This window comes from Anoplophora glabripennis, unplaced genomic scaffold (assembly GCF_000390285.2).
Source record: "Anoplophora glabripennis isolate ALB-LARVAE unplaced genomic scaffold, Agla_2.0 scaffold484, whole genome shotgun sequence".
Lineage (NCBI taxonomy): Eukaryota > Metazoa > Arthropoda > Insecta > Coleoptera > Cerambycidae > Anoplophora > Anoplophora glabripennis.
In genome coordinates, this window is record NW_019416569.1 from 135,243 (window position 1) to 160,099 (window position 24,857).

General features: G+C 34.3%; 1 protein-coding gene across 1 annotated transcript in view; it reads left to right on the forward strand.

Annotated features, from left to right (window-relative positions):
• LOC108912943 (diacylglycerol kinase 1) overlaps positions 1-24,857 on the forward strand; it is a 42,520-nt gene extending 17,663 nt beyond the window's left edge. Inside the window, exons 3-13 of the mRNA XM_023454974.1 lie at positions 4,906-5,067; positions 6,334-6,456; positions 6,569-6,693; positions 6,887-7,124; positions 12,011-12,210; positions 16,069-16,552; positions 21,902-22,167; positions 22,927-23,082; positions 23,534-23,735; positions 23,790-23,971; positions 24,713-24,857. Of these exons, the coding sequence (XP_023310742.1) occupies positions 4,906-5,067; positions 6,334-6,456; positions 6,569-6,693; positions 6,887-7,124; positions 12,011-12,210; positions 16,069-16,552; positions 21,902-22,167; positions 22,927-23,082; positions 23,534-23,735; positions 23,790-23,971; positions 24,713-24,802 (2,228 nt within the window). The 3' untranslated portion in view covers positions 24,803-24,857. The remainder of the gene's footprint in view (positions 1-4,905; positions 5,068-6,333; positions 6,457-6,568; positions 6,694-6,886; positions 7,125-12,010; positions 12,211-16,068; positions 16,553-21,901; positions 22,168-22,926; positions 23,083-23,533; positions 23,736-23,789; positions 23,972-24,712) is intronic.

Below are 24,857 nucleotides of genomic sequence, written 5' to 3' on the forward strand. Positions count from 1 at the left end.
TAATCTAAAAGCCTTAAACGAAATTTACATTGGAAAAAAAGTTTTTTTACATGCCAAAAGTACGAAATAGATTCAATAGAACATTAACTAAGTTTAAACTCACTAAATTAAGGATTAATAAAAAAAATGAAAAATATCTTTATTGTACAGATTCGATCAACAATTTTTCCGAGAGCACACACCTTGTGCCATACTGTACCCAAATCTGACACCTTAACCCAAGAACCTAACCTCAAAACTGGAAAGATTGTCAAATCAAATCATTAGAGTCAAAAAAAAATTGTCACAAAATTATTTTCTTTAATAAAAAGTGTAAATGTATTTTTGTTGAGTGTTCATCATCGCGATCGCCAACACCTTTAGTCAAAACTGAAAACATAACTTAAAGACCCTGAAATTTTGTTTAACTCGAATTTTTTTACTAGAAAAATTCCATAAAAACATCTACATAGCAATAAAACGTTTGTAAAGCATTATTGTGGCTTATTATTACTAACCATTTATTAAATTTGCAATGAAGCCTGATAGACTAACCTAACCTCAAATTCAGGCCTTTGAGTCCAATATTCCTAAAGCCTAGACCAAGGGTCGGCAACTAGCGGACCGCGGTCCAGGTCCGTACCGCGGAAGGTAAAATACTGGACCGCCAAAAATTTGTTTAAAGTATAAATTGCTCAAATAAATTATTTAAAAAATATTTTTTTAAAGTGCCAATCATTTTTTCTAGTATTTTACAATTGTGTGTGTTTTGAGTTCTTAATGGTTAGTAAGCAGATTAAATTTGAGTCCAAATTAAAATAAAAAATAAGAAATGTGAATTTTTTTTCTGGACCTCGTTAAAAATTTTCAAAAGTATCCGGACCCCACCTAAAATTACTTGCCGACCCCTGGCCTAGACCCTCAAATCCTTTACTCCCAAGCCATAGACTACAGTATATTTCCCACTGTGTAACGGTTCTAACTACAATTTTAAGCTATTCGAGGGGCCTAACAACCCCAGTATCCGGAACTAAAATAATTTTCTTAAGTTCGGAGATATGGGCAAAGGGAGTGTTAAATGGCACACCCTATACTTATATTGAAAATCCAATCAGCCAAGCCAAGCCAAGCTTGAAAAAAAGCACGAGACACCTATACTAGTTTTTTTTCTATCTGAAGTGTTTAACTTATCTTATAATTCAATTGCACCTAAAGTAGACCTATAATTACGTTTGTGACAATCAAAATACTGTAATTTAAAAAATACGAATTTTTGAGTTATTACTTTCTGAAATATCCTTGTATATCTATTTACAAATACAACGCACTGATATTATCCAAATATCGTTCAAAAAAATGGTATGCACTTTAATTGTGTTGTTACAATTACAGTAGGTACCACATAAAAAATGCATTTCAGAGGTGAATAGATCGTCCGATAGCCAAGGAATAATATATGGTCGAAACTGTTTAAATTTGAACAAAACATGTAATTTCTTTCCACCGAATTTCTATTTTAAAGGTGTTTTTATATCGAGTACTGATGTTGATGTAACCATTAACTCATTATTCTTATAAATTTCACACAACACCTGAAAAAGTGTTCAGTATATAATATTTTGTGCGAACTTCGTCAGTTGGTTTGCACTACAGTATAGTTTACAAAGTTAAGACAGAAGTGGTTAAGGTAAACGATGTGTTTCGATGTTCTGATACTACTGTGTCAAAATATAATACGTGGTCCAGTATTTAAAAAAAAACTAGGAGTTGGAAAATTATGTTCAATAACTTTTTAAATAATCTACTACCGCTTACACACTGTGTCGATTTCAGATAAACACCGCTGAGTAATGATGACAAGGGTTTGGAAGTCCTTTCAAACTGAAATGCAGTGAAAGTTGTTTTGAAACTTTTCTCCCAGACAATTTAGATTTAAATATTTAAAATAGACATTCTGGAGAAGTTTTACTTTCGGATGCGTAAAAAACGATGTTTTGGGAAATGAGGGAAAACCACACGCAACCGAGAAATATTGTTGAGCAAATGTCAAATTTAGTTTAGTTAATATTTTTATTCCTGTTTACTAGGTGGTGGTGATTGTGATATAAGAATAGATAAATTATTTTCTAAGTATAAAAAAGATGATATACCGGTTTTCAAAATATTTAAAAATATCAGCAGGCGACAAGTGGTTCATAAATTGCCCAGCAATGCAGTGCAGTAGTGCGAAATTTGGTGTGAATCAGGCAATTTTAATTTATTATAGGCACCTTCTATTCATATTACAATTGCGAAAGGGAGGAATAAGAGGGATATTTTGTTTACTAATATTATCACAACATGGCATTTTGGAGACCTTTTGAAACTGAACAAAACAAAATTTACCACTAACATAATAAAATTGTTTGAGGACATAAATAATTAAAATATGTTGTTTGGCCAATTGAACATATAATAGAAATTTTCTACACATTATATACAAATTATTATAATTTTTTACCTTTAGCAGGGACGCCTATGAAACTCATTAAATTTTATTACTAGACGTTTTTTTGCGTATTCAACTGACTTCGGAAGGAAGGACTATAGCAACCACATGTTTTGTCTGACTTTCAAAGCCACATCTAGAAGACGATTTTGTAAAAATTTCAGATAACCTTTGTCCATAAAACAATCTGGCAAGAAAAAAGACTCAACAAGAATACCGTTGACGATAGCAGACCTCATATTACTGAAAAGATTTTCTTTCGTTCATTTCATGTTGCTGTAAGAACCTCTAGTTACAATGAACCCAAATTAGAATGGTTTTGTAGGTGTAAGGCTCGAACTTTTGCACATGAAATAGTTGCAACTGATTTTTCCGCAATGTTATCCAAATTTTTTAGCTCAATTCAACCTGGAATGCATTTCTCGAGTACCTGTTATTAGTCTTCATCATCTATATAGTCTAGATTCAAAATTTATTCTCTTGTTATCTGCTTTCTGATATTACGCTATTGATTATAGGATTTTATGGATAACGTTCAGGATATTTTATTACATGAATCGTTCAAATGGTCATTTTAGATGAAAAAACCTCGGAGTCCTATTAAATTAGAGAGTGGAAATTGGAGACAGGGGTGAAAATGCATCCCTTTCAGTTTTTTAATTGTAGCTCGAAAACGAAGCAAAATTTCACTATAGTTCATAGGAAAAATTATTTAGAGAATTGAATTTCCCATCGAAATGGCTTATTTAATCAATTTGAAAGGAATATTTTATGCACAAAATCGTTAATAAACAATTTGAAAGAAGCAAAAAATTCGATTTTTTATTTTTTTTACTTTTTTGCCTCTAGTTTTTTTTGTAGATAGGTTTAGACATTGCTTCATAAAAAAAGTAGATAAAATTTCCTTCAAAATAAGAGGTTGTAAAGTATTTTTGAATGAAAATTGACTGATATATGGCCGCTCAAACTTACAATTAGCCATTTTTTTTATTTTCGTCGCTTTTACGCTTATACGTTTTAATTCTCATTTTTTGCAAAAAAAAGGGAAATAAGACGTTCAAGGATTTTCATCACATGACTTGTTCAAAGGGTCATTAAAAATGAAAAAATTGTGGAGTACTTTTAAATTAGAGGATTGAAATTGAAGATAGGGGTGAAAATGCACTATTGCAGTTGTTTAAATATAGCACGAAAACGAAGCAAAATTTCGGTATAGATCATAGGAAGTATTTTATAGAGAATTGAATTTCCCATCGAAATGGTTTATTTAAAAAATTTAAAAGAAAAATTTGATATAAAAAATCGTTAATAAACAATAAAAATGAGGCTTTTTGATTTTTTTACTTTTTTGGCCATTTTTTAGTAGAAGTAGGCAAAGAAAATTGCTGTACAAATAAACTAAATGAGATTTCCTTCAAAATAATGCGTTTTCAAAAGTTTTTGGACTAATATTAAGTGAGTTATAACTTAAATATTTTTTAGATTTTCGTCGTTTTTAACATACCTAATAATGATTATAATTCTTATTATTTTTACAAAAAATTAGTTCTTTACTTAATAGTTATTTCAAGTTCTTTTTTTTTGTTAATAAAGAAAATAAAGATTTTCGCAACTTTCGCAAAAAAGTAAAAAATCAAAAAATCTTATTTTTTGCTTTTTTTAAATTGTTTATTAAGGATTTTTTTCGTAAAATTTTTCTTTTAAATTTTTGAAAGCCATTTCAATGGGAAATTCAATTATCTACAAAATTTTTCCTATGAACTATAGCTAAATTTTGCTTCGTTTTCGAGCTACAACTAAAAAACTGAAAGGTGTGATTTTTCACCCCTATCTCCAATTTCCACCCAATTTAATAGCACTTCGAGGTTTTTTCTAAAATGACCCTTTGACCGATTCATGCAATAAAATTGCTTGAACTTCATAGGTCCTTTTAACCCTGTTTTTTTGGATATAATCAATAGCCTATATACTAGGTCTTCTCGCATGCTCTTCACGATGTTTTCCCAAATCACCAGTATTTGTGCTCCTTTTCACAACCTAAAACCTTGCGATGCAGCATTGGCATTTTGACGACACTCGCCATAAATTAATGATAACATATCAACGAATTCATTATAGCCATAAACATTGGCCATCGCAAGAGAAATTATACGATCAAAATTCGTGGGCAAAATCCACGATAGAACTGACTTCAACAAACAAGATAGAACATAAAGCATTCACAAAAACAAAATCAAAAACATTATATTTACGTTTTGCCTGTTTATACTATTGATCGACATACTTGATTAAATTCTTTGCAAGGCTCACCCTGACTTTTTTACAATTATTTTGTAGTTATTTAAAAAATGGAGTTTGAAAAAGAAATTTTCGAGAAGTTCTACGTTGTTAAAAAATATTAGTTGCCCTGTGTAGTTAATAATAATTTTTAATTTCAGGGACTGTTCACCCCATGCTGACGATAACACACACTTCATATTCTTGTCACGAAGTCTTAGGAAAAAAGAGCACCGATTCCTCGCCGTCCCATAGCCAAATATCCAGGAATTCCTCGAAAAAATCAAATAATTCCCTCTTGGTGAATAATGGAAAACTAGAAGGTAGGTATGCCTTTATGAAAGCATGACAAAGACGTGTTTAATATTAATCACTATCACGATATTTTAGAAATTATTAAAGCATAGTTTCACTTGGAAACATATCTTTTTAAAACTTAAAGAAACAAAATGACATACGATTTGGCTTATTTATTAACTTATAGCAGAATGCAGCGATGCTGCCGACACATTGGTAATAGACACCCGGTATTTGGGCGTTGCAAGGAACCAATTGAATCACAATGTAAGACGAATTTGGCTCACGTCCCTTATTTACATACGAAAGATTTATGGGATAAACAGGGGCAAATTAGATTGCAACCCATACTGTTTATTTTCGCACACTTAAAAATAGACTAAACGTTATTAGAAAAAGGAGGAGTAAACAAAGCGGCCGCGATTGATTTATTTGGCGGGCCGAGCGCCGATTCCGTAAAACTAACGCACTTTTCCCCGGCCTTGATTATTTTCACTTTTATTTTTCTTTACCTAATACAAATAATCCGATGCCTGCGGATAAACCTGTACCTAGCGGATTAATTACTGTTTCCCATCCTATCGCGCTCAGCCGCATACCGTTTATTATTGCTAAAAAAATGCACCATGCAAAAGAGCCAAACCTGAAGGCCTTTATTCCTATTAAATATTCCATTAAAATAGCGACTTACTACTAGTACCTGAAGTTGAGGTGTCAGTGTAAAGAATCCTGTTGGCTATTTCATTTTTGTTAGTTAAACTGTCAGCAACATAACTGTCTGCAATTGTGGCTGATTTCCACCCACCATGTCTCTTGCTAATACATCAATTCCTGTATTAGCCAGTAACGTTGCCGATGTTCTTCGGAATGAATGGCCTGTATGTGTTTCAGGATGTTCTAGTTTTATTATTGTCAATGACAGAGATTGCCATTAAATACAAAAATACAGACCATATCAAAAGGCTATAGCTAACGTTTTTAGAGGGTTATTTTTTAAAATCAAACAAAGATTCTTTAAAAAAATGCACGATTGTGTATTAATAAAGTATTGTACATAATATGTACCTGTGGTAATTGGTAATTATCTATATAATATACATATTTAAAAATTACACACAAATTGAACTTTTACTCAGTTATGGACACAGAACCACACGGTTTTATGGTGGAATATTGCACACCCATAATACTACGTGTGACACATCTGCTTTGTTTGCTACATTGTCGCATTTTATCCGTTTTTTATTTTCCTTCCACTCCATTTCGTTATCTAAAAGACTTTTTTCTTCCAGAAGTAAGGCACATTGTGAGAAAGGCGAGTATGCTGGATGTGAACCAAGTGAAGGTGTCGTTAAAGGATATCGTCTGTTATTTATCTTTATTGGAGGCCGGCAGACCAGAAGACAAGCTGGAATGTGAGTATTATAAAACGTTTCGCAAGGTACGAGAGAGCATTTCGATTAATCAACAGAGTACAATAACTTTGTTTCTAAAATATACCTATATAAATCGTGATTATTTTTGCAGTTATGTTTCGCCTGTATGACACGAACGGTGATGGAGTACTGGACACGAATGAAATGGATTGCATTGTGAACCAAATGATGACGGTGGCTGAATATTTAGGATGGGACGTATCCGAATTGAAACCGGTAAATCCATCACATTTACATTTATAGGAAATATGTTTGATATGAACCACCACACCGTTTAACCGAATGATTTTGGTGGATCGATAATTCCATTTATAATCCAAAAGCAAATAAATCGTTTAGTGGGTGTTGCATATTTCTTTGTTACGCACACATATAACAAAGGCGATTCCATTAAAACAAAATGTTTCAGATATTAAAAGACATGATGATAGAGATTGACTACGACGCCGACGGCACTGTATCTTTGGAAGAATGGAAGAGAGGCGGACTGACAACAATACCCTTACTAGTACTTTTAGGACTCGATGCCAACGTGAAAGAAGACGGTAATCACTTGTGGAGACTGAAACACTTCAGCAGGCCGGCGTATTGCAATCTCTGTCTGAACATGTTGGTAGGACTGGGCAAAAAAGGATTGTGTTGCACATGTAAGTTACTAAAACTTTTAGTTTTAAATACTTAATCATTTTAATTGCTAATGTCGTAGATGAGGGCAATGTCTACGCCTATGACTTTTTACTGTAAAAATTACATCTTTTCGTCTTTACAATATAAATTCCACACCAATTTTTCACAAAGGAAAAAAGAATTGATAGATTAATACAGCAAACTAATAAAAAATAAACATAAATAAGTGTAATATAAAAAATATGTATACATATATGTAAAATTACTGGTCACACGTAGACAAGGCGAAAACCTCGCATTCGTGGGAGAAATTTTCCGACTCGATTTTTTTATATATTCAGATTCGTGAGATATTCCTTAACATGAATCAAGATGATGCCGGCCGGAAATCAGGTGCCCATTTGTTTAAACAAACTTTTTTAAATTGTGAATAATGTGCTCATAGCACATTATTCACAATTAAAAAACAAGGCTTTAAAATAATGAGTCCCAAAAACTTTTCAGCATCTTGTAGGGGGATGTTTAAACTTTAATTTGGGTACCTGGCAACATCAAAAATAACAATTTTTAACCCGGAAATCGGCCGTTGAAAATCGTCAATTTCGCATTTTTAGCAACTTAAATTGTTTATAACTTTAAAACATCAATTTTACAGGCATATTGCATAGGAACATTTTTGTTTATAATGTGCCAAAAGACCTAAAAAAAATGTTCCAGAGTAAAAAAACCAATTTTTCCAATTTGTTTAAAGAAGTTTGTTTCAACAAATGGGCACCAGATTTCCGGCCGGCATCATCTTGATTCATGCTAAGGAACATCTCACGAATCTGAATATGCAAAAACATCGAGTCGGAAAATTTCTCCCATCCCACGAATGCGAGGTTTTCGCCTTGTCTAACGGGCAATATCCAAAAAAACGCTAGTTAATCTCCAGGTGACGTCATAACATTGTCGGGAGTGTGCACAATATCGTTTCTCTTAGTATTCGTACCCTACCAAGGACCAGTATAAATACTAGCCAGACGACGTAATCTCGAGTTTCAGGATTTCTTCTGAAGAAGGCGATACGTCTCTCGAAACATGAAGAAATCTAAACCGACGACGTGGAACCAGCCCATAAATTGTTCAGTTATATTCAGAAAAGTGTTATTTTAATAAAGTACACAATACAATAGGCGTAGAAGTTATGTTTTAACAAAGAAACTCACCACACCATATCTACGACAGTACTAACTGAAATGTTCGATTATTAGAATGTTTAAAAAATTGTAAGGCCTATACAAGGTGTCTCATAATTAGCTGCCAACCCTGAACAGGCCGATTCTATGATCAAAATTAAGTAAAAAAGTTCATATGAACATGGGTCCGGAAATGCTTCCTAAGGGCACAGGGACCCATTGAAAAGGGAGGAATGGAAATCATTTTTTTGCAATATCTCTCAATCGCGTTGTGATAAATGAATGAAATTTGGTATACACAGCTAAATTTTGATGAGCAATTTGATGGACTAATCCATTTATTTCCACAAGGTCCATTGGGGTGGGTACGGGGGGGCCCTTGGTACTTTGCGTGTGTAACTTTTTCATCTTTGACTTTTTAACAAATTGGACAGCAAATTCCGTTTTCCCGAACTGTTTTACGTTAAAAAGGTACTCTTGTTTCAAATCGTTATCTTTAACGGTTTCTGAGAAAATCGCTCTTGAATTAATCCCACTTTGGTCAATTTCATAGTAATTTAAACAAAAAAAATTTTTTTGTTTAAATTTAATCTAATTTTAATAAAAAAATAATAATAAAAAATTAAATTAAATAAAAATTAATCCTTTAAATGGAAAAGAGAGGAAAGGAAAATTATTATTATTTTTTTTTGTTTAAATTACTATGAAATTGACCAAAGTGGGATTAATTCAAGAGCGATTTTCTCAGAAACCGTTAAAGATAACGATTTGAAACAAGAGTACCTTTTTAACGTAAAACAGTTCGGGAAAACGGAATTTGCTGTCCAATTTGTTAAAAAGTCAAAGATGAAAAAGTTACACACGCAAAGTACCAAGGGCCCCCTCGTACCCACCCCAATGGACCTTGTGGAAATAAATGGATTAGTCCATCAAATTGCTCATCAAAATTTAGCTGTGTATACCAAATTTCATTCATTTATCACAACGCGATTGAGAGATATTGCAAAAAAATGATTTCCATTCCTCACTCCTCAATGAGTCCCTGTGCCATTAGGAAGTATTTCCGGACCCATGTTCATATGAACTTTTTTAGTTAGTTTTGATCATAGAATCGGCCTGTTCAGGGTTGGCAGCAAATTATAAGACACCCTGTATAGGCTATTGATTATAGGATTTTAAAAGGAACAATGACGTGCAAGATATTTTATTACATGAATGGTTCAAATGGTCATTTCAGATGAAAAAACCGTGGAGTGGTTAAATTAGAAGGTGGAAATTGGAGATAGGGGTGAAAATGCACCCATTTCAGTTTTTCAATTGTAGCTCGAAAACGAAGCAAAATTTCGCTATAGTTCATAGGAAAAATTATTTAGAGAATTGAATTTCCTATCGAAATGGCTTATTAATAAAAGAAAATTTTATGCACAAAATCGTTAATAAACAATTTGAAAAAAAGCAAAAAATTCGATTTTTTGATTTTTTTTCCTTTTTTGCCTCTAGTTTTTTTTTTGAGTAAATATAGGTATAAGTATTGCTTCATAAAAAAAGTAAATTTCCTTCAAAAAAAGAGGTTGTACAGTATTTTTGGATGAGAATTGACTGATATATGGCCGCTCAAATTTGGCCAATTTTTCGATTTTCGTCGCGTTTACCATATACTTTTTTTTTAATTTTTTTGCAAAAATGGAAGGAAATAAGACTTTTAAGGATTTTCATCATATGACTTGTTCGAAGGGTCATTAAAAATGAAAAAAACGCGGGGAGCTATTAGATTAGGGATGAAAATGCACTTTTGCTGTTTTTTAAATATAGCTCGAAAACGAAGCAAAATTTCGGTATAGTTCACAGGAAAAATTTTGTAGAGATTTGAATTTCCCATCGAAATATCTTATTTAAAAAATTTAAAAGAAAAATTTTATGGAAAAAATCGTTAATAAACAATTTTAAAAAAGTAAAAACTAAAATTTTTATTTTTTTTATTTTTTTACACTAATTTTTTTTTAGTAGAAGTAGGCAAAGAAAATTGCTGTACAAAAAAACTAGATGAGATTCCCTACAAAATTATGCGTTTTCAAGAGTTTTTGGACTAATATTGACTGAGTTATAACCGGTCAAACTTAAATAATTTTTAGATTTTCGTCGTCAAATAAGTAAAAAAATCGAAAAATCTTATTTTTTACTTTTTTAAAATTGTATACGCCTCCGTATCCTACTGGATTCTTGTTGCGCGATTTTGTCAATGCCGCGGCTAGTGAGGCTCCTGGGAATGCGTAGAACTTCGTATTGCTTTTATTTTGTAAAAAAATATCACAAAACTTTCTAAAATGGTATGCTACTGAAATAATAGCCTGGTTTATGGTTTTACCGTGGCCTGAGAGTCAGTAGTCGATTCGTAATTATGCGTCTGTCACTATCTTAATTTAATTGATGACTGATGACAGCGATGTCGCTGTGTTTTCGCTGTCTACGATGATTTTATATTTATTTTACATTAGATTTAATGCAAAGTCTCGGGTTCAGTGACAATTGTTTATTAACGATTTCTTCAATAAGTTTTTTTTTTAATTTTTTAAATAAGCCATTTCGATGGGAAATTCAATTCTATACTAAATGTTTCCTATGAACTATACCGAAATTTTGCTTCGTTTTCGTGCTATATTGCAAAAAATGAGAATTAAAACGTATAAGGATAAACGCGACGAAAATCGAAAAATTGGCTAAGTTTGAGCGGCCATATATCAATCAATTCTCATCCAAAAATACTGTACAACCTCTTTTTTTTTATGAAAGAAATTTTATCTACTTTTTTTATAAAGCAATGCCTATACCTATCCTTACTAAAAAAAAAACTAGAGACAAAAAGTAAAAAAAAATCAAAAATCGAATTATTTGCTTTATTTCAAATTGTTTATAAACGATTTTTTTTTGCATAAAATTTTCCATTTAAATTTTTTAAATAAGCCATTTCGATGGGAAATTTAATTCTCTACAAAATTTTTCCTATGAACTATAGCGAAATTTTGCTTCGTTTTCGAGCTACAATTAAAAAACTGAAAGGGGTGCATTTTCACCCCTATCTCCAATTTCCACCCTCTAATTTAATAGCACTCCGTGGTTTTTCTTCTAAAATGACCCTTTGAACGATTCATGCAATAAGGTTGCTTGAACGTCATAGTTCCTTTCAACCCTGTTTTTTTTAATATAATCAATAGCCTAATATGTTTGTATCAACTTGCGCACTTCCCCGTAACACATCTTGATGAAAATCATGAAGTTTGAAACATTGCGTAAACTTAAATAAATAAAATATAACCCTAAATAAAATAATTATTCAAAATACTGTCCTCCCGCTTCTAATGATTTTTAAGATCTTTTTAAAGAATCTACTGATGTTTATATAATTTTTTAAAGTTCGAAACATCAACCTTCACATGTGACAAGTAGACTGATTGCTGCTCTTCGAGTACTTATATTTATGTCTGTCAAATATTCGAAGAATACATCTTACCAAACTGATTGTGTCTTAAACTCCTTCATTAAGATCTCTTACAGTCGTGGATCACCTTTTTTGCAAATTTGAATGAAAGACTGGATCAACCTTTAACATGGTTCCCATGTTAAACATTATCCGAATTAGCTCCGGTGACAACGGGTTATATAATGTGATGAGGGCTTCGCACATACTGACAGGAGACTGTTAGCAAATTCATAATTTTTTAATATTTCAGTTTGTAAATACACAGTTCACGAGAGATGTGTCGCCAGGGCCCCGGCCAGCTGTATAGCGACCTATGTGAAAAGCAAAAAGTCCTGTCAGACGTTACAGCACCACTGGGTGGAAGGGAACTGCCATGGGAAATGCGCGAGGTGTAGGAAACCGGTCAAGGCCGGTATCACGGGCCTCCACTGCCGCTGGTGCCAAATTACGGTGAGTGTTCACAGATGTCCGCCGTCGGTTTCAATCCCTATATGTATATCATCAATTATCAGAATTAATTACATCATTTGATTTCTCGGAAAATTTTACCAGTTTTGATATAAACATGTTGTTTCCTTTAACAAATAAAGAAGATATAAAGGTTCAAAGTTGTCAAAATCCCAATTCGTACTAGTGTGACCTTTAAGGTGTTCACCCCAAGTGTGACCTTTGAGGGTTAATCTTAATATAATGGAAACAAGCAACCAAATATATTATAAACGTCACGGCTGCCAATAGGCCTCTTGCATAAAAAAATATTTTAATAGTTTTTGTATCTACACTGAATACTACAAACAATGTGTAAAGGTTTTGTTATATTAATTTATTTTTAAAAAGTTATTAGATATTAAAGTTTTAATCGGTTCGCTTCGCGCGCAAACGCCATGGACTGGGATGTCGACACGTTGACGTCATCGGTAAGTAAATGGCAAGCGCGACATAATATACAATAACGCGTTTCGACAGTGTAGCTGACTGCTTTGGTTATTAAATGTGTGGAGTGGTGTCAATAAGCAGTACGATACCTTATATATACTGTAAATTTGTGAAGTTAAACTTATAATAACTATGGCAAATCCCTCTAAACCATATAAATAGTCCAGGCAGCATCTATTTCAAAATGTCCATATTTGGGTAAATCGTATATCCACGGAGATTTTTGGCTTTTTGGCTTTCAAATATCACTAGAAATAAAAATTTTTCTATGCGCATAAAAAAATCGTGGGCTTAATTTTGGCGGCACAATATGTTAAAAAAAATCGAAAAATGTCATATTTTTCTTCCTATTTAATTACGTATATTTTCAAGAGTTCATTTTAGGCGAAAATGGAAGAGGAAAAAAATGTTTGTAATTAAATTTTTTACAGAATATGACTAGTTACAAATCGAATGAATCATGGTTATTATTGTAAAAATCGAACAAATCGCCAAATATGGGGTTAAAAAACATTACTTTTTAGGGAATCTTTTTGAGGACTTTAAATTGGGTTGGGACTTTCATACTTGGCTCAAGAAAACTTTATGTTATGTAGAATCATTACACCAAAGGACCCCGCACAAATCTTATGGAAATTGGGTCCCGGTCAAATTCGCTGAATTTTTGATATGTGATAGAGTTCATCATACTGGTCAATTCTCTCAATGGCCACAAAGCTCAAGAATGGATAGTTTGGCCGGTACAGAGCTTTAAAGCTCCGAATATCCTCCACGGATTTATGTATATGCGCAGTGTGTATAGACTTTTGAAATAGCCTATTTCATTTTTTTTATTATCTAGGTTTATATTTTTGAGGTTGCTGAATTCAGATCTGTTGTTAGATTTTCAAAATTGACAGTTGGCAGCTGTCAAATAGCTGTCAATGTGCTATAATAAAGCCAAAAACTTGTTTTTTTATGTTTTATCTTTCTTTTTTTTTAGTTCGATAAGTTCAAAGACGATATCAAATCAATAACAATGACTATCGGCAGCTGTCATTTAGCTGTCAACAATTCTTCAAAGTCCGGTAATAAAGTCAAAAAATTATTTTTTGTTTATAACTTCAAGTTTTTTAGATAAGTGAATATAAATATGATATAAAATTATGTAGTCATCAGCTTACAGCTGTCAACAAGCTGTCAACTAACTGTCAAAATGCAATAATAAAGTCAAAAAGTTACTTTTTTTAAAAAGCTTTAAGTTGCTTAGATCACTGAGTTCAAAAGTGATGTCATAAACTTATATCATGTTTGATTTCTTATCCACAAAGTTAAGCACAAAAAATAAGTTACTTGCTCTATTATTGCATTTTGACAGTTAGTTGACAGCTTGTTGACAGCTGTAAGCTGATGACTACATAATTTTATATCATATTTATATTCACTTATCTAAAAAACTTGAAGTTATAAACAAAAAATAATTTTTTGACTTTATTACCGGACTTTGAAGAATTGTTGACAGCTAAATGACAGCTGCCGATAGTCATTGTTATTGATTTGATATCGTCTTTGAACTTATCGAACTAAAAAAAAAAAAAAATAAATCATAAAAAAACAAGTTTCTGGCTTTATTATAGCAAATTGACAGCTAGTTGACAGCTGCCAACTGTCAATTTTGAAAATCTAACAACAGATCTGAATTCAGCAACCTCAAAAATATAAACCTAGATAATAAAAAAAATGAAATAGGCTATTTCAAAAGTCTATACACACTGCGCATATACATAAATCCGTGGAGGATATTCGGAGCTTTAAAGCTCTGTACCGGCCAAACTATCCATTTTTGAGCTTTGTGGCCATTGAGACAATTGACCAGTATGATGAACTCTATCACATATCAAAAATTCAGCGAATTTGACCGGGACCCAATTTCCATAAGATTTGTGCGGGGTCCTTTCATCAAATTCGGTTAGATAGATTTTGTATAATAATTTTGCAATCCAGATTTTGAAAAATTCAAAATTTTGCACAGCAAAAACCAAGGCCCTTAGATACTTGGAAATTTTATAGAAGGGCTCTCAAGCTTTCAAATGCTTTTTGAAAAATTCGAATCCGTCAATTAGGAGAGCATAGAAAAATATTCATTTCTAGTGATATTTGAAAGCCAAAAATCTCCGTGGATATACGATTTACCCAAGCCAAAACAGGTACGGCCTAGTCTAATACTATTACTGGTGCATTGTACCGATGTGTGAAAATACATTAGTAAAAACGCCAGAATAAAATGTATTTTAAAATAAATTTATGTAGATATCTATAAATCACATTTTCATACCTGTTTGCTTTTATTCCCCTTATTTCAGCCGAATAAAATAAAATGTTCCTCGAAAAAATAATCATCATGGAATTCGGTAAATTGTCTGATGGGACTTTAGCATAACCTTGTTCGGTCACGTTACAAATATGCTTAAGAATTTTTAAAAAACTAAAAACTAATATGATTATTTAAAATAGCAAATTTAGATTTAAAATATTATTTAGATAGTAAATAATATTATGCTACCCGAGGAAAACTCACTTGAACTAAACGTCGTAAAAATTAAATATTGTACCTACAGACTTAATTATTTTGCTACATAAGTGCATATTTAGGTATACCTACATAATAGAACGGAAACCAGTTAATAAATATAACAGCACATCAGTATCGTTATCGTATCGTATGTAAACTAAAAATAATAAATATTTTTAAAAAGTAATAGGACCGACATCGTTTTCTAATGTGAAGCGGCCAGTTTNTAATTATTTTGCTACATAAGTGCATATTTAGGTATACCTACATAATAGAACGGAAACCAGTTAATAAATATAACAGCACATCAGTATCGTTATCGTATCGTATGTAAACTAAAAATAATAAATATTTTTAAAAAGTAATAGGACCGACATCGTTTTCTAATGTGAAGCGGCCAGTTTACTTACCGATGACGTCGCACCAATAGCACCTCGTTCTACGACACGCCCGTACAGGATGCTCATCTCCAAATTTCAACGTACGATTTAGTCAATTTTCGAGTAGAATTTTTCACAAAAGATTTTTTAATTAATAATTTTAAATAAGGCCATATTTAAATATGTGAACTAATATAAAAAATCCGGAATGTGCAAGAGGCGATTGGTGATTGGTGACTGGTGATTGCGCGGAGAAACGCGTTCAGCGAAAGTTCTCGGGATGACATAAAAGCTTTCTCTATATTTTATTCTTTCTTAACGGCTTCAGTTTAAAACGCTCTTTACTACCACTTTTTTAAATCGTAAGAGATATATGTTTTCATCCTTTCACATCCTTTCACCTTTGCATGTACATTGTACATCACTTATCCACTTTTTCAGCTGCACAACAAATGTGTGTCACAAGTCAAAGCGGAATGCGGTTTGGGTGAGCACGCCGTCCATATCTTACCACCTGTCTCTATCTGTCCCATCGTCCTGGACAGGCAGAGGTCTCTCCAGAAACGGGGATCCAAATATGGACAGGACAACGTAAGCACTATCCCCGCTCCCGAACAGCACTTAACCATCCGCTTTCTTCAGGGTTCCATATCAAGTTCCAACAAGCAACCGGCGATGTCCTTCCAAATAACAACGTCTCCCAACTCAATACCGCTGCTGGTCTTCATCAATCCAAAGTCGGGAGGAAGGCAGGGATCCAGGATACTCAGGAAGTTCCAGTACATACTCAACCCTCGACAAGTACATATCCTGGGGACGGGGAACGGTCCCATGCCGGGGTTGAGTATGTTCAAGGACGTGCCGAACTTCAAGGTGGTTTGTTGCGGAGGAGATGGTACCGTCGGGTGGGTGCTGGAAACCATGGGTAAGTCCATAGAGAGAGAGAGAATGTGTTGGTGGTAGTTTGCTTGAATCGCAAAGAAAATGAAAATGTTCATTTCTCAAAAATATACAGGGTGTTTCATAATATATGCGCAGGACTTCAGGATGTGATAGCTCGTCCAAAAATTTGAAAAAAAGCTAGTATTAACTTACCCTCTAAAATGCACAATTTTCGAGATACAGGGTGTTGAAATTGTAAAAAAAATTTCGTTTTTTGCGAATATCTCCGGAACCGTTTATCGTACAGAAAACAGCTTTTGTAAGCATTTACTACTCATAATAAGCTATGTTCTGTGCGAGAAAAAATTTTTTTCAAAGTCATAATTGGTGAAGATTTTGAAGGGGAAGTGGGTGTTTTTCTCCCCAACTTCTACGCCACTGGAAAAAGTACGGTTTTGAGACGCCCATTTGAACCGCCAATGTTTTCTACACAAAAAAAGTACTCTTGGTCATAAGCTCTAAAGTTGACCGTTTTCGAGAAAAATCTACTTTTATGTTGAAAAACATGGTCAATTTTTTGAAATAAAATTTTTTTACTAATTAAACAAAATTTATTTAATCGTTAGAACAAGTAACAAAACCAAACGTTAACTTCATAGTTGCAAAATTTAAAAAAAAAAAAATCGTACACAGTTAAATTAAATGTTGGAAATGTCCTCCGTTAGCTTCAATGCACGCAGCAATTCTTCGACGCATTGACTGTCTAACACGCAAGAAAATTTCCGGAGTGTTCCGAATTATGTCGCAAGATGCAACAATGCGTTCTCTTAATTGATCAACATTTTCAACTGGAGTAGCGTAGACTAGGGTTTTGAGATGGCCCCAAAAGAAAAAATCTAAACAATTAAGTTCGGGAGATCGCGGGGGCCAAGGGTGGGGACCTCCTCGACCGATCCAACGGTCTTGGTATTCGTCGTCCAAGTATTGGCGAGCAACCAAACTAAAGTGGGCCGGAGCTCCATCATGCATAAAGTACATGTTTTGTCTTACTTGAAGCGGTACATCTTCCAGCAGTTCCGGCAGTACTTCTTCTAGAAATTGTCGATAATCTGCACCGTTTAATCTGTTCGGTAAAAAATGTGGGCCTATCAAATGATCACCGACGATGCCAGCCCAAACATTCACGGAAAATTGTTGCTGATGATTGCCTTCTGCAATTTCATGTGGATTTTCTTCAGCCCATATGTGGTTATTGTGAAAATTGAAAATACCATCTCTCGAGAAAGATGCTTCATCGGTAAACATAACTTCGGCTCCAAACTGAGGATTTTGAGCTATTTTGTCTTGCATCCATCTACAAAAAGCCAATCTTGGCGGAAAATCTCTTGGCAATAAGGCTTGTACTCTTTGGATATGGTAGGGATACAAAAGTTGTCTTTTCAAAATTCTCCAAACCGTCGAGTGAGGTATGTTTAAGTTGTGAGCAATTTTTCTGGTACTTGTGATCGGATTTTCTTCAATTTCGTTGAGGACAGCCTCTTCTACTTGGGCATTTGCAGCTTCCATAGGCCGCCCATTATCAGCAGTATTCTTTTTAAAACTTCCATTTTCCCATAGTCGTTGGTGAATGCGTTGAAACAAGTTATGATGTGGTACTTGGCGATCACGATGTCTTTCTTGATACAACCGCCTTGCTTCTGCCGAATTACCGCTCGCCATTCCGTAAAGGTAATGCATTTCGCACATTTCAGCGTTTGTGTAATTCATTTTTACTTTTGTAATACAAATTGACTTTTCGCAGGTACAAACTAATTGTTATTTTGACAGGAGGTAGCTTTCGTTTTAAAATTTAAAGCCTACTTGATAAAAAAAATTATAATACATTTAGTAAAATAAAAATTTTATTTCAAAAAATTGACCATGTTTTTCAACATAAAAGTAGATTTTTCTCGAAAACGGTCAACTTTAGAGCTTATGACCAAGAGTACTTTTTTTGTGTAGAAAACATTGGCGGTTCAAATGGGCGTCTCAAAACCGTACTTTTTCCAGTGGCGTAGAAGTTGGGGAGAAAACACCCACTTCCCCTTCAAAATCTTCACCATTTATGACTGAAAAAAAATTTTTCTCGCACAGAACACAGCTTATTATGAGTAGTAAATGCTTACAAAAGCTGTTTTCTGTACGATAAACGGTTCCGGAGATATTCGCAAAAAACTAAATTTTTTTTACAATTTCAACACCCTGTATCTCGAAAATTGTGCATTTTAGAGGGTAAGTTAATACAAACTTTTTTTCAAATTTTTGGACGAGCTATCACATCCTGAAGTCCTGCGCATATATTATGAAACACCCTATATAGGTACTGTTTTTAATATTTTGCCATGTGGCTACGGTTTCTTCAATAATTAGGGAAGGTTAATAAAAATAACACGTGGCTAATCCTTTTGATGCAAAGGTCTCTTTAACTTATTATTCTCCTCGCGTTTACTAATTGTCACATTTTTCTCAAAATGATTTGACCGGTAAAGTCACTAAAACAGCATGATGCGACGTACTACTGGAACCTGAATTGAAGTGTCATTGTAAAGAATCCTGTTGACTATTTCATTTTTGTTACTTAAACTGTTAGCAACATAACTTTCTGCAATTGTGGCTGATTTCCACGCACCATGTCTCTTGATTGTTAATACATCAACTCCTGTATTAGCCAGTAGCGTTGCCGATGTTCTTCGGAATGAATGGCCTGTATATATTTCAGGATGTTCTAGTTTCAACAACTGTGCAATCTTATTAGGAATCATAGAAAGGGTATTCTTGCCGACTGGTTGGTTGTAATATCTACATGCTTGATAGCGCATAAAAAAGCGTATAATTTCAGTTTTAACTTCCAATCTAATCTTGATATATTTCTTGAGAATTTTATCGAAATTTAATTGCCACTAATTCGCAGTAATACATTTTTAAAAGTAATTTCACATGTACAGTATGAACTTTTTACGAAACAAAATAGCCGTTTCAATGAGAGGACCTGACCTAGCCACTTGTTACATTAAAGACCCACCGCGGCCCTATCGACGGCACACCGCAGGCCGACCAAACTTGTAAAACCCCCACAACCGCTACCCGGGAACTTCTGGCTGTCGCCTCACCCTTGTCATCAGCCCTCCCCCACCCAAAACGCGACCTGATTATTTCGCGGAGTCCCAGATTTGAATCCGCACCCCATTGTCTGCTCTGGGGTAAGTCAGGACAGATTGCCGGGCCGAATAAGTTGCGGAACGGGATAAGGAGGTCGAGATAGGGCCTCTTAAATTTAATTTATAGGCGTCGCGACGTAAAGCGACTGTAACTCGAGACGTAAATAAGGATGAAGCGCGGATCGCAGGCTTTATCTCTTATTATTTATTACGGCATAAATTAGTAATCCCGAGTAATTGTGGCTCGCGTGGCGTTTAAGCCGTAGAGGAAGGTCGCGACCTCGAGAATTTTAATATCGCACGAGCGCACCGACCTGCCTCGGAATCTCCAGGATTTTCAGTTCGCTCGGTAGCCCCATTCTCCCGCAGGGTGAATTATGACAAAAAAACAGGCAGCATCAGAAATTAATCTATACATTAAGAATGAGACATACGTAATGGGAGATTCCTTGATTGAACTTAGCATGTCTTAATCAGGCTCCTTATTAATACTAAACAGTGTAAAATTTAAAAAATAAAACTTTTGAACGATAATCTCAGCATCACCAAAAGCTCTAACGCGAACCATTCTCAAGAAAAATGGCTTTTTATGATGGAAAACAAAAGAAAGTGGCAAATGATGAAAAAAAATATTTCAAAATTAAGCAAATAAACAACAAAAATCACTCAGTTATTGAAAATGGCGTCCTCCTAAGGTAATGCAGGTTTCCAACCTACGCCTGAGTGACTGACGTACACTGAAAAAAAGTATTTCAATAAAATGAGCAGATAGTTTTAAGTGGAATTATTTTCCGTAAATGTTAGTTTATTCTATTCAAATGTATATACTTTCGTCAAACTAAGTGAAATATTTGCTATAATTTTTCTTAGAATTTATATTATTTGTAAATATATACAGGGTGATTCACAACTTATCCTAAAATATTTGGGAATAGATGCAGCATGAGAAATGGAATCAATATTGTAAAAAAAATGTTTGTAAAATCCTTATAGTTTCCGAGAAAAAAAATATTGAAGTTATAGTACATTCAACCACTACATAGCTGGACAACTGTAGTCTCTAGCGTCATTCGCCACGTGGCCTCAGCGACTCCGAATACTGAATTCGGATTTTGCAATCGTCGTTGCGATATTTACCTGTTATATGTGGTGTTTTAGTAGTTACTGTCAAAAATGGGTAGTTAGTGTCAAAAATGGTTTGCGTGTACTCGGAGAAGGCAAAAACAGTTGAAATTCTATTTACATATTTCTTTCCTTGCGAAAGTTTTTGTCCGTTTTTATCACACCGCCATGCCGGTCGCATTGTGCTAGGTCAGGTTTTACAGTGGACCAGTTTTCTGTGCCGTGCAGAAGTGTATTTTTAAATCATTTTCGAACTGCCCTTTTTGATTTTTTCTTTACAAAGTCGTATTTATAAGGGTCCCCTGTAAATTCAGATTTTTTTTTTTTTTGGATATGTTCTGAATCACCCTGTATAATTTAATTCAAATCTTTTATAGTTTTGAAATTTATTATCTCGAACTTTAGCTACAATATCTCTTACAGTTTATCATAAACTGCAAATATTTATACAGGGTCGGAAAGTCCCCATGGTTCATCGGCCGTTACGTGAGAGCGACAAAGTAAGTCATAGAAATCCGTGCGATAGAGAAAGATGGCAATAATAAGAAGTGGATCTTATTTGTGGAAGGGCGAAATGGGCGATGACTATTAGACGCCTTCATTATAGCCATCTTTCTCTATCGCACGGATTTCTATGACTTTCTTTATCGCTCTCACGTAACGGCCGATGAACTATGGGGACTTTCCGACTCTGTATATTTTTAAAATTTAGTATTAATGTAGGAATTATTCAAGGCAAATGTAGCATATTATAATCAAACTTATGTTTTCTTGAAACAAAGAAAATTGTAGGTTATAATAACGTAGCTAAGACATTGGAATATTTGTGTACTTTATGTGAATATTGAATTGTTAGTTAATTTTTGATATTTTATGAATTTGTCTACTTAAAAATCAATGAATAATAATTAAACTATTTCAGTTATTGTGTTTGTAATAAAATTTTTCCTGAAGATGTATTAAAATCCAGAGTAATTAACAGAAAATAATTAAAATTAAAAAACTACTGTAGGCGAAAACACATACAAAACCAATGAAAAAAACCTCTCAAGTCCCTTCCTCATTATTTCCAGACAAAGTAGAACTGGAGTGTCAACCAGCAGTGGCGGTAATACCGCTGGGCACCGGGAACGACCTAGCAAGGTGTCTACGATGGGGAGGAGGCTATGAGGGCGAGTCCATCCATAAAATCCTACATAAAATCGCCAGGGCTTCCACGGTCATGCTGGACAGGTGGCTGATTGAGCTCACGGACACGGCACCCCCGGATCCCGATCAGAAGATCGCCGACACCCGGATACCGTACAACATAATCAACAATTATTTTTCCATCGGCGTGGTAAGTACAGAGTTCGACAATGCCACGAACATAATTCGTGAGCAACAAGGATATAAATGTGATCACATACACTAAAGTTAATTAGAGTTATGTCACAATACAATTTACAGATCTTCCATTTTTCCATCCATGATCGGCGAATAAATTTTTTATTTCATGTTTTATTTCTTTTTGCACTTATGAATCGCTGGATATAACGTTAATCCATTTTATTTTTGTCATATTCAAATAAGTCGCCCTGTATGTATGTGTATTCATTTTGTATACTGCAGAGCCAAAATAATAGGCAGTGGAGTTAAAAATAAATCAAACTACATTTTTACTATATTTTGTGCTGATAAAATATGTTGTGTCTTTGCATTGAAATTGTAATGTGCCATTAATTTCGTATAGTGTTCCAATAATATGTTCGATTTGCGTGTGCGTTGTTGGTGCGTTCTGTATTTTTGGAACCTTCGAAAATGATACGCCCATGGAATGGCATGCCTGCTATTTTAGCACTGGAATATACACCATTTGTAATTGAATTGTACCAATTGTACTTTAACTTACTTTTTAATTTCTAAATCTAAAAACTTAATTATGAAATTAGATCGTTTCAACTGGAACGCATTGTATATCCCAAACACATATTAACGAAATTTATTTAAAAACAGTTTCGCGTAGGTATTCCAAATATACTTGTAACTTGGTGTGAAAATATATATTTTTTGTTTAAGTTTAATAAAATGCAAATTTTGTCATTATATTATTTTCCAGGACGCCGCCATTTGTGTGAAATTCCACTTAGAGCGGGAGAAGAACCCGGAGAAGTTCAACAGCCGCATGAAAAACAAGTTGTGGTATTTCGAATACGCCACATCGGAACAATTTTCGGCGTCCTGCAAAAACCTACACGAGCATATTGAAATAACTGTACGTACAACTTTCAGTGGAGGTCCGAAACTTTCAAAACCACATGTGACCCACTTGGGGCTGTATTAACATTTTTAAGGACAAACGTGGATAATGTGGAATGAGACAGGGCGATATAAGTCCTTTTGTCTTCATTGTCCATGTCTGTTTAACGAATTGGAAATTAATATCAATAACTATACGTTTGTTCTTAAGGAAATTTCACTATTTGACTAATTAAATGCCTTAAAGTGAGTCGTAATTAAATGAGAGAGGCCACGGTTACGAGCACAACAATTGTTATTGTTACAAAATCGTACAAATCTCTGTCACAATAGTTTATATCGGGTCTCCCGAAATTCACGCAAGATTTGAATTTTGCGCCATTTATGCGGCAAGGCGCGAATTCGCAAACAGTGTAACCGCCGCCTAACACCTAAGCTACGCCTAAGTTAATGTATTATTGTTTCAGTGTGATGACGTGAGCTTGGATTTAGCCAACGGGCTTCCCCTGCAAGGCATCGCCCTCCTCAATATTCCCTACACGCACGGCGGTTCCAATCTATGGGGCGAACACCTATCGGGATCTAGAAGACGGACCAAGAAGAAAAAAAGACAGAAGGACCTGAGCACCAATAGCTTTAATTCCGTAGATCTTAGTGTAGCATTGCAAGGTAAGGACCATAGGGCGATTTTGGAATTATGTTTGAGTGTTTTGTCTCGTTTAGATATTGGTGATGGACTCATAGAAGTGATAGGGTTAGAAAACTGTCTCCATATGGGACAGGTAAGAACTGGCTTGAGGGCCAGCGGTAGGAGATTAGCGCAGTGTTCGTCCGTCGTAATCAAAACCAAGAAGACCTTCCCCATGCAGATCGACGGGGAACCTTGGATGCAACCACCAACAACAGTAAGTTAAGGAACGGGAATAAGTTTGAGGATGGGAGAGAGGTTCTTCTGTTTCATGCGCTGTCGCCCCGATGTCTAGTGCGCATCTGTGGGCGGGTCCGACTCACCCGCAAACTTATTCTTGCTAACCTATGCGTTTAATATAAATATGCAGTGTGTAACTTTATGTGGGATCAGTTCAGGGCTTACTAGAATACTAATCCGAAATATCTTTTTTTTTTTAATGAAATGAATGTAAGTAGTCGATTTATAATTCGTTTTTTAAACTACACGGAAATTCTTGTTTATGCCCCCACTCGGCAGAACCCGAATTGTTGTATCAGCGAGCTTATCGATAAATTTTATAAAACCAGATTGCTTTTGTATGACCTTATGGCGGGTTATTTTAAAGTAACCAAATTTTTTTTTATTTTAATAAAAAGTATTTGTTACTATTCGTTTCAATAATGTTTAGTTTGCGATTTTCACTGTCAATGATCTCTGGCATTTATCTGCTTTAGGTGAACTGCATAACATCATGCATTTACTAATCCACTTAACCTCATTCAAAATTGCACTCTATATAGGTACATGAGTCAATTGAGACTTTGGGTTAAGCCGCTTTCACACGATGCGACATTTTGTCGCTTCGTCCGATACGATATAGTTCCGAAAAGCCTGTCATTACCTAATTCTTATTATTTTAATAGTTATACCTAAAGTACAAGCCGTGTGTTTCATATTGATATTTTGTCGTTTTCAGATACGTATCACTCACAAAAACCAAGTGCCAATGCTAATGGCACCCCCTCCCGAGAAAGGAAAAGGCTTCTTCAGATTCTTTCGTAGGTAGAAATCTACAAGTTAGTTACCTCAAAGTGATATTAAATTAAATTATTCCTCTACTC